The sequence below is a fragment of the Gymnoscopelus braueri genome, assembly GCF_963280865.1.
Source record: "Gymnoscopelus braueri genome assembly, chromosome: 16".
NCBI classification, from domain to species: Eukaryota; Metazoa; Chordata; class Actinopteri; order Myctophiformes; family Myctophidae; genus Gymnoscopelus; species Gymnoscopelus braueri.
The window spans coordinates 2,980,216-2,990,891 of record NC_137616.1 but is presented as its reverse complement, the minus strand read 5'-3'; the positions used below and the strand labels follow the sequence as shown (position 1 = coordinate 2,990,891).

The following is a 10,676-nucleotide window of genomic DNA, read 5'->3' as shown; positions in this document are numbered from 1 at the left end:
GGTTTCAGTGATATTTGGAATGACCCTCAACATTTCTGCAAAGTTTCAAAGAAATGTGAGTCTGCATGTATGTGTTAGGGGCAGATGAATAATTTTCATAAAACTGCAATAGTTAAAATCTATCTCCTCCTGGGATTTTTTTGTAATCTGCACGAAACTCTTTACACATGAACTTTTGACCTCTGCCGACAAAACGTTAGTAGCGGATTTTCCATAAGTGAAAAAATTCAGAAGTTAAGAGCCAATGACTGTTTTTCATATAATTCAAAATGGTGGGACATCTAAAGGTCAGAGGTCAAAAGTCAGAGGGTGAAAGTTGTTCAGCAGGAGGAGACGCTATGTGTATCCAAGTTTCATGGCTCTAGGTCAAACAGGGCATGAGTTGTACCTGGTCAAAGTTGCCATTTTCAATTGAGTGCTATAGCGCCACCTTTGGACGAAATATTGTGAGAATTATTTCTTGAGAGTTTTTCATGACCATCGACCATATGGCCGAGTTTCGTAAAAAGCGACAGCACGGTTCAGCCAGAACTGTGAAAAGTGGCAGAAGAAACAGAATGAAGTGAACAATAAAACAGGTCCAGAGCTGAGCTCTGGCCCCGTAAAAATAAAGAAGTGAGATTACATTGTATGTGTGAAAAAAAATTATTATACAATACAGGAAAGATTTACAGTGATGACTTTTTAAAGTTATTTACAGCATCGGGTGTTCAGTGTAACAGCCAACATTGTCTTTTCAGAAAGTCTTTAGAAAGTCCTCCATAAAATAGTCAGTGTTAATTCAACTCAATTCATGGACTCTTACCCCATTTGTAACTCTGAGAGTGTGCATTATGTACACTCTCAGAAATTAAAGTTAAATAGCTCTATATTCTGATAATAGTCATTGCTTAAAGTGTTTGTTTTGTAACAGGAGTCTCCCTGTCTCTCCGGGGAGACAGGGAGACCGGCTCTTTAGTAAACACAAAATACCTTTTCAGGTCGGGATACCAATTGTATTCAATCAACTCATAATGCGTACAGGATAAACAAGTGAAATTGGAAGTGATAAAACAAAACAGAAAATTGGATGAAATTGATATCCCTGCACCTATGTTCTGTTTATTAAAGAGCTGGAGAGACGGAGTTCCTTGTTACTGAACAAGGTTAGGCCTACTATTAGATTGGAATACAGAGCTATTTAACCTTAGTTTAGACAAAACAAACAAAAACATCACTTAGACACCCTCTAACATTCCCAATTCATTCCATGGTGTGTTCACTAGGACCTGCCCCGTTAAACTCTGGTGTGTGTCCTCCAATGGCAGCCTAGTGTTGGAGTGTGTCCTCCAATGGCAGCCTAGTGTTGGAGTGTGTCCTCCAATGGCAGCCTAGTGTTGGAGTGTGTCCTCCAATGGCAGCCTAGTGTTGGAGTGTGTCCTCCAATGGCATGCAGCCTAGTGTTGGAGTGTGTTGTCCAAATGGAGCCTAGCATTGGTGTCTTTATCTTCGCTCCTCCCTCAATAGGAGAAAAACATCAGGAGGAGAGCAGGCGAAGAGGAGGTCCACTTTCACACACCTGCAAGATATTTGAGGAGAAGTAAAAATACAGAGAGGCCTATTGAGAGAGAGAGAGAGAGAGAGAGAGAGAGAGAGAGAGAGAGAGAGAGAGAGAGAGAGAGAGAGAGAGAGGAGAGAGAGAGAGAGAGAGGAGAGAGAGAGAGAGGAGAGAGAGAGAGAGAGAGAGAGAGAGAGAGAGAGGGATGCTGGACTGACTAGCGTCAGGCAGCAAACAGTGTTGCCATATCATCTTACAGGGGCGCCGATATTTATAAGCTCTAGTGGGTGCGCAACTTGGCACACATGCACGTTTTGGGGGGGTTTTGTAACTTTATTTCGGTTAATTCGGTTTATTCAGTGGCGATCTGAACCAGGCGATCTGATTTTGAAACAATATATATTATTTTCTTTTGACCAGCACCCAGTGGGTGCTCCTCATTTCACCTGGGTGCTTTAGCCCCGAGGCACCCACAGTATCGGCACCCTTGTCATCTTATTTGAAGCGACTTTGGCTTGTTTTTCTGTAAAGTTGCGTGTAAATATTAGTAGTTGCGGGTTGCGTTTTTTTGGGCTTATTTCTAATGTGCAGTTGCTTATTTGGGCTTGTTTCCTAATGTTGTTTAAACCAGTGGCTCGCAAACTCGCAAACATTTTCATGTCAAGGACCCACAAATTAAATATGTATTTATCCACAGACCCCCCATCTGCAAAAATGGCGTGCCAGGGAACCCCGTACCATTTGTGTTGTTAAATGTTAAAAAGATATTCCACATGTTCTTCTTTTTTTCAAGGTTTCTTTGAAAATAGCAGAACTACAAGCTCACAACGTCACTCGTTCTACAAGCTCAGATCTACAAGCTCACTCGTTGTGAGCTGGCAGCGAAGCAACCACAGACCTCTAAGTGCTACTGTACAGGAGAGCACTGCGTTAGCTTGGCGTCTGCTTGTCTGCTACAATTTAACCCATTCAATCCAGGAACGCATCTGTGTCATTTTAAGATTTCTTTGGCTATATTATAAAATAGCAGATCTACAAGCTCATAGCGTGAGTGCCGTGCTATGAGCTTGTAGATCTGCTATTTTTGAAAAATCTCGAACATTTGTGCAAATCTGAATACATATATTTTTAAAGCAAACATTTGTAACTCAAATATTTGCTTCACAACAAAAGACGAAACATTTTGAGATGGGGGTCCGCAGCCAAATACATAATCTAAAATGTTTTCTAAATCCTTAACAGTATGTTGCTATATCAGTGGTGCTCCAACCTTTTCATGTCAAGGACCCCCAGAATTATGTATTTGGCCGCGGACCCCCATCTCAAAATATTTCCAAAATGGGTCCAAAATATTTTGTTCCAGGGACCCCCCCGAAGCTAAAAATGTAAAAAGTAAAAAAATGTTGCTTTCAAAAATATATATACAGTACGTTGAAAGGTTTGCAGTTGCACACATTTTCACAATCTTTTCAAAAATAGCAGACCTACAAGATCATAGTGCGGCAGTCATTCACAGCCAATGGTGGACAGTAACTGTATTGATTATAATAATTATAGCTGTTTCTCAAACTTTTTTATGTCACGGACCTCCAAATTGTTATGTATTTGGCCGCGGACCACCATGCTATTTCTGTAGAGTCAAAGTATAAAGTATGGTTAAAGTGTATAAAATTATTGTGAAACAGACGCTATATTAACTAATTTTGCTGGGGACCCCCTGATAACCGCCATAATTATGTCTCATATCTTCGGGTAACGCCATGTGACCAAAACTGTATCGTCTCTGTCAGGAGGAAACCTCACATGTCCAACGCTGTTACTTTTTAGGATTAAAATTCAAAAGTAGCAAAAAACAGCAGATCTACAAGTTAAAAACATGGCGCTTTGCAACGCGTTTGGAGCTTGCAGATCTGCTGCTTTTGATGCCTTTGTGTGACGCTGTAGCTATGATCACGTAGGGCACTAATTTACGGAAAAATACAAACAGTTGGAATATGGAGATAGGAGGTTTCTGACCGTGTGTGTATTGTATAATAAACTTAATTTCTCCAATACCTTGATTCCTGAGAGCTGATTGCATCTGAAAACAGCTCAGTCTACCTGAGCCTGTTCTGGTGACTAACAGGGGGTCTGGGACCCCTAGGGGGTCCAAGGAGTTACTACAGGGTGTGTGTTAGGATCTTTTTTGTTTATTTTTTTTTACATGAACCACTTGAACCCCCAGCGTCCCTATTCTGGGGGGAACATTATCCAAAAATAGCCGATCTACAAGCTCACAATGTATCCCACTGAGACGCGATGTGAGCTTGTAGGCTTGTCGGCTTTTTTCGGCGAAGAAGTTAAGTGTAGAGGTAAACAAACAAACAAAAAACATTGATTTACACAACCCTGATGATAGTGCTGTCAAACAAGTCTATTCTAAGCTATCTATGAAATCTACAGTATGAAAAAGTTTAATCTGCAACACAATTTTATACAATATATAGGGGTCCCTGTCTCATCTCTCTCTAACAGCTAGCGGGACCTTGGCCTAAAAAATGTGATTTTTTAAAATATGAACCCATTTAGACCTGAGGCCGATTTTAAAAACGTTTTCTGAAAAATTACAAAAAATGTATGTTGCTAGCTACATACTGTACATAGCAACAACTACCCCAAAAAGGGTTCCCGGATTGAAAGGTATAGTTACGGATAGGGGTCCCCGGTCTAAATGGGTCTTTAAGTCAGATGTCTTTGAAATGTACAGTGTAGTGGAGTCAACCACGAAAAACAAGCCCAAAGTCGCTTATAACAAGCAGACATGGCAACACTGGTAATTGTATGGCCTTAGATGAACATGTGGTTACTGTATGTGGTAATAACACTACTGGATGCTCACCTGGTCAGCGGAGCAATGTTCCGCCCTCGTCTGCCTCTGTGCCTTTGAGCAGCTCTGTTGACTGCTGAGAATGCAACACACAGCCGGGTTAAAGGTCACATCAATGCAGTAAAAACTTAACACATTATTTGGATCCATTCTATTTCTTTCATTCTCTCAGAGACGTCGGCTAATTTCATTTATTTCTATAGGACAATAATGTATTATTTTATACATTTTTCAATTACGTTCTGATTGTGTAAACAATGAATAAAATCTCAGTACTTGAGTAGTCTTTTCACTTCGGTATAACAGTGTCTATGAGCGTCATGTCTACAGTGGTGGAAAAAGTACTCCCATGTTTTATTTAAGTAAAAGTATCAATACTGCAATGTAGAACTTCTCTGTTACAAGTAAAAGTCCGGAATTTAAAATGTACTTGAGTAAAAGTACAAAAGTATTGGAATCAAAATGTACTTAAAGTATCAAAAGTAGAAAATACGCATTATGAAGAATGTCCCATTTCACAACTTTTAAAATGTATAAAAATCCTTTGAAAATGGCAGATCTAGAAGCTCACAAAAATGTGTCGCATTGTGACACATTGTGAGCTTGTAAATCTGCTATTTGCAAATGGCCAAAATGCATATGGGGCTATAGTGGTTAATGTATGTTTTGTAATAATAATACAAATCTACTAAGTAACTAGTAACTAAAGTTTTCAAATAATTGTAGTGGAATAAAAGTACATTTGCCTCTGAGATGTAGTGGAGTAGAAGTAAAAGTACTGACAATTTTAAATACTTCAGTAAAGTAAAACTACATCAAAATTGTAAGGACACTTGAGTAAATGTACTTAGTTACTTTACACCACTGCATGTCTATAATAAATAATCACATTTATAAGGCATTATAATGCACTCATACTGTAAGGCTTTCTTTTTAACACAAATGTTGTATGGGGCCAGGGGTCCCTGGCACAAACTCTTTTTAGATGTGTGGGTCCACAGTCCAGTCAAATACATATGAATTTGAGGGTCCTTGACATAAAAAAGTAGCCTATAACATATCATAACGCTAATTATGTGTTTATGAAATGGAATAATGTCTTGTAAATAGCAATAGAGACTATATTACTAATACTACTGAAAATAGTCATCATCATCATCATCATCATCATCATCATCATCATCATAATAATCATCATCATAATAATGCTTTACTGTACTAGTCTATCCAGTGGTTCTCAAACTTTTTCATGTCAAGGACCCCCAAAATGATATCAATTTGGTGATTTTGGTCACGGAAACCCATCTCAATATGTTGTTCCAGGGACCCCCCAGAAGCAAAGACTTGAGTTACAAATGTTTGCTTTAAAAAAAATACATATTCAAAGATTTGCACGAATTTTCACGATTTTTCAAAAATAGCAGATCTACAAGCTCATAGCGTGGTACTCTGTGCCGCACTATGAGCTTGTAGATCTGCTATTTTTGAATAGCCAAAGTACAAAAGGTTAAAGTGGTTACAATGTTAACACATGTTGCTGGGGACCACCTGGTACCCCCTTACGTACCCCTGGGGGTCCCCGGATCCCACTTTGAGAACCAAAGCTATACACCCACCTCAGTGTTTGGCCTGTGGCCAGAGGAGGAGACGTCCAGTGTGTGAGTAGAGGAGCTGTCCAGTGCGTCCTGCAGGTCCAGTATGTAGTCTATGACATGCTGCAAGATGTCCATGTTGGTGACCGCCGTGTCGGCGTCGCCGGTGTCCCCGGGCCGCGGCAGGCCGGGGACCAGCTGCCTCAGCACGGCGTAGCAGCGCTCCATGTCGCCCTGCAGCAGCACCGCGTCCAGCGGAGAGGGAGCTCCGCGCGTAGGGCTCTCTTTGGTGCCGCGTAAAGCATCGTGCTGTCCGGTCGCTCCTCTCCTCCCTCTGCTCCTCCTCGGGCTGATGATGGCTTTCATGGTCCGGTGTGTGTAGGAGGAGGAAGGAGGTTCCGTTCCAACAACAAAAAAAAAGAAACAATCACCTCCTGAACATCGGTTTAACTTGTGTTTGAACCGTCTCGTTTCTCTTGCTCTTCACCGCAACGAAGCGGTTGCACTGACTGACTGACTGCGCTCTGTCTCTGTCTGTCTGTGTCAGCTCCGGAGCGGAGCAGCTGCTCTTTATACTGTAGTGCAGTGGTTCTCAACATGTGGGTCGGGACCCCCCAGGGGGTCCCCACACATAATATTTGGGGGGTCCCCAGCCCAGATGATATTAGAGTGACAATGTAAGGACTTTTTTAATACCTAAAGAAAAGAAATTTGAAATGAAAAAAGACCATTCCTGCATCAAATCGTAATGAACAGATGATACTATAAAAACTAGTCTAACATTGGCCAAATTGTCAAATAATACAAGACAGAGGCAAAAAAAAAAAACTGATCTACAAGCTCACAATTGGCCAAATTGTCAAATAATATAAGACAGAGGTAAAACAAAAAAAGCTGATCTACAAGCTCACAATTGGCCAAATAATATAAGACAGGGGCAAAAAAAAAAAGAAAAAAAAAAGCTGATCTACAAGCTCACAATTGGCCAAATTGTCAAATAATATAAGACAGAGGCAAACATTTAAAGAAATAACTGATCTACAAGCTCACAACACCTCGCAAATCAACTATTTTCACAATATTTATCTGTGGAACCGAGTCAAAGTGAATGTAATGCTGCCTTCAACTCAAATGTGATTATTTTTTTGGGGGGGTCCCCATTTCAATATGATTATGTTGGGGGTCCCCAGTTCAAATACGATTATTTTGGGGGTCACGGTGTGTGTGTGTGTGTGTGTGTGTGTGTGTGTGTGTGTGTGTGTGTGTGTGTGTGTGTGTGTGTGTGTGTGTGTGTGTGTGTGTGTGTGTGTGTGTGTGTGCCCGTGCGTGCATGCATGCTTGCGTGCGTGCGTCATCCGCACTGTAGCAATTAACATTTCATACAGCTCTGCATGAAACTTGCAATTTGCTCATTACCTCAATGCAACACACACACACACACACACACACACACACACACACACACACACACACACACACACACACACACACACACACACACACACACACACACACACACACACACACACACACACACACACACACACACACACACAGTTTGCCTGGATGTTTTATGGCCAACGTCTGTCATAAAACATTGGAATGCAACCTCTCTTCATCATAATCAGACAATCAGACATAGAAATATGAAAATGATTATGTGACAGCTTGTAACATGTCATCTTCCATAATAAACACATTCCTGTGTCTAGCTCACACTCTGTCTATGTACTGATACATGTACCAGACCAAGTACATTTACTCAAGCACTGTAGCTTGTAGATCGGCTATTTTCAACAGATCTTTTTACACATTTTAACTTCTGGGACATTCTGCATAACGAGTAGGCTACTTTCTACTTTTGGTACTTTAAGTGCATTTTGATACCAATACTTTTGTAGTTTTACTCAAGTAAATTTTGAATTCCGGACCTTTACTTGTAACAGAGTATTTCTACATGGCAGTATTGATACTTTTACTTAAGCAAAAAATGTGAGTAGTTTTTCCATCACTGGTCCTCTTGCTGTCCGGCAGAAACCAGCTAACTCCATTTTAACGTTTTTGCTCCACCGGAGTCAGCTGGTTTAGTCAGCTGGTTGAACTCTGTTTTGAAGCAACTCTGTTTGAATCTCAACCGCGATGCGTGGTGAGATTGTGGGTCTGCTATCTAGCTAGTGTTGTATGAAAGGAGTAAAGTCAGCAGTGGTGGAAAGTAACACATTTTACTTAAGTACTGCACTTAAGTACATTTTTGAGGTATTTGAACTTTACTTGAATATTTCCAATTTCCAATACTACTCCACTACATCTCAGAGGCAAATATTGTACTTTTACTCCACCACAATTATTTGAAAACTTTAGTTACTAATTACTTTTCAGATAGAAATTATTACATTATAAAACATACATTAACCACTTTAGCCCTATTTTATACCTAGGCTATTTTCAAACATTTTAGTACTTTTACTTTTGGTACTTTAAGTACATTTTGATACCAATACTTCTGTACTTTTACTCAAGTACATTTTTAATTCCACACTTTTACTTGTAACAGAGTACTTCTACATTGCAGCATTGATACTTTTACTTAAGTAAAACATTTGAGTACTTTTTCCACCACTGCAAGTCAGTCTTCAGAGGCACATGTTGAGCCTGTGTTTGTATTTCCACAGTGAGCTGTGTTCTCCACCCAGGATAGACGGGATCTGTTTCCTAAAGGCGGAGGACCATGCAGGCTTCTTATCCGAGCTGAGAGCAGCCTGCACCATGTTCAACTGTGGTGGGAAAAGTACTCAACCCCCAGTATACTCGAGTCAAAGTATGGATACTCCTGGTCAAATATTACTCCACTAAAAGTGAAAGTTGCTCCTCTGTTACTGTAAATGTGTACTCGAGTTAACCCATTAAGACCTGAGGCCGATTCTATACAAATCAGTAGTTCTCAAACTTTTTTGTGCCGAGGACCCCCAAAATGACCCACACGGACCCCCATCTGAAAATGGTTTGTACCAAGGATTTGACAGCTTTAGTTACTAGTCACTTTGCAGATTTTTTAAACTTCGGTTATTCGAAAATAGCATATATTTTCGGACAAAAATAAAACAAATTGTAAATAAAAGTAAATAAATTAGTGGCTATTTGATACCAAGTAAAATTTTGAATATAGGCCTTTTACTTGAGTACTTCTTCCACCACTGCACATGTCAGCCAGTTCCCTTTCCTCTGCCAAAGCGTTATCGTGTGTGTGTGTGTGTGTGTGTGTGTGTGTGTGTGTGTGTGTGTGTGTGTGTGTGTGTGTGTGTGTGTGTGTGTGTGTGTGTGTGTGTGTGTGTGTGTGTGTGTGTGTGTGTGTGTGTGTTATCGCGCCGTTGCGGTGAAAACCGCTCACACGCTCCTGAAATGACAGAAACACCCTTCCTGCAGCGATGGCCGGGCCCTCGCCACTCTGTCCAAGTCGGGACCATATGACTGTAAATGATAATGGACGAAGGGAGGTGTGACGTTTCTACAGACGTAGAGCGTTTCTACAGACCCGTTCTGAGACCACAATTCAGCCAATTCAAATCCGCCATCTTGGATTTCCGGTCCCGAAAGGAACCAGAAAACGAATGCTATTGGGTTAAAGGGCAGCGAGGGCAGGTCTTCAATTAATGGGACCGTAATTTACAAAATTACATATCATGATAATGGAAAGAATATCCATAGACTTTAATGGAATCCGCAACCAGCAGGAAGGGAAATAACAACACCCTCTTCTAGGCCATTAAGGAGAGCTGCAGCGTTTTCATTACTCCCTCACTGGCTTCATTTGCAACGGCGGATGCTTACCGTCTGGTCAGGACGCGCGGTGGCCAGCGGGCTGTTACCGCGGAGCAACACGATTCCTTACACAGGAGTCTGGCCACAATAACTTCCAGTAACCAGAAGGTGGTGCTATGGCTAGGCCTGCCACAATTATTACATAATCACCTAATCGCAAATTATTTGAGATAATCGCAATGGTTTTTGCATAATTCCCGAGGTCGTCATAATTGTTTCCATGTTGAAAAATGTTCATACATAATATTTTTTTTCTCAAATAGTGGACATAGCTGAAATAGCTATTAATAGCTCATAACGCGTTGCGAAGCGTTACGTTCTGAGTTATTTACCCATTCTTTTAAGCAAAGTTTGAGTATAGAATTATAATAGTAAGAGTAAACTAGTTTTACTTTACTGTACAGCCTTCAAATCCAGCCCTACATTGTCACCAGGTTATGGCATGTGAAGTGTTAAACACTGCTGTATCAGCATCAGCAGGCGAGAGCAGCACATTCAAGTGCAATCACTGCCAGAGAGACTGTCATTCGCGAGTGGGACTGTACAGCCACACTAAGCACTGCTCCCTCAGCACCACCTGATCTGATCCAAGTGCACTTGTGCCATGGTCTCTCGAGACTGACGGCCGCTACTAAGTGGCCCATATGTGTGCAATTTAGTTTTTTGGGTGTGATTATTCTCATGGCAGACCCCTGAACAGCGTTTGTGCCGAGTTTGGTTTCGGATTGGAGCAACGGGGTACCTGTGGCCCCCCGGGGCCCCCAACCCCAGCTGGTATGACTATTCTGATGGCCAGTGTGTGTACTAAGTTGCAGCAACGGCTCCTCGCAGGTCTGCATGTTATGTTTGTGACGTCCACTGT

The 10,676-nt window shown here is 41.2% G+C and overlaps 1 protein-coding gene across 2 annotated transcripts; it reads right to left on the bottom strand.

Moving 5' to 3' along the window:
• Nucleotides 1-686: 686 nt before the first annotated feature.
• Nucleotides 687-6,509, bottom strand: LOC308103692 (uncharacterized protein). 2 transcript variants are annotated; one of them, XM_080453814.1, is made up of 3 exons: nt 6,020-6,509; nt 4,416-4,479; nt 687-1,558 (listed from the first exon to the last, which is right to left on the bottom strand). In XM_080453814.1, the coding sequence occupies exons 1-2, from the start codon at nt 6,359-6,361 to the stop codon at nt 4,420-4,422; spliced, it is 402 nt and encodes a 133-aa protein (XP_080309940.1). In that variant the 5' UTR covers nt 6,362-6,509; the 3' UTR covers nt 687-1,558; nt 4,416-4,419. The 2 variants fall into 2 exon arrangements, with proteins under 2 accessions (XP_080309940.1, XP_080309941.1); XM_080453815.1 differs by having other exon boundaries at nt 4,416-4,476.
• Nucleotides 6,510-10,676: the final 4,167 nt, after the last annotated feature.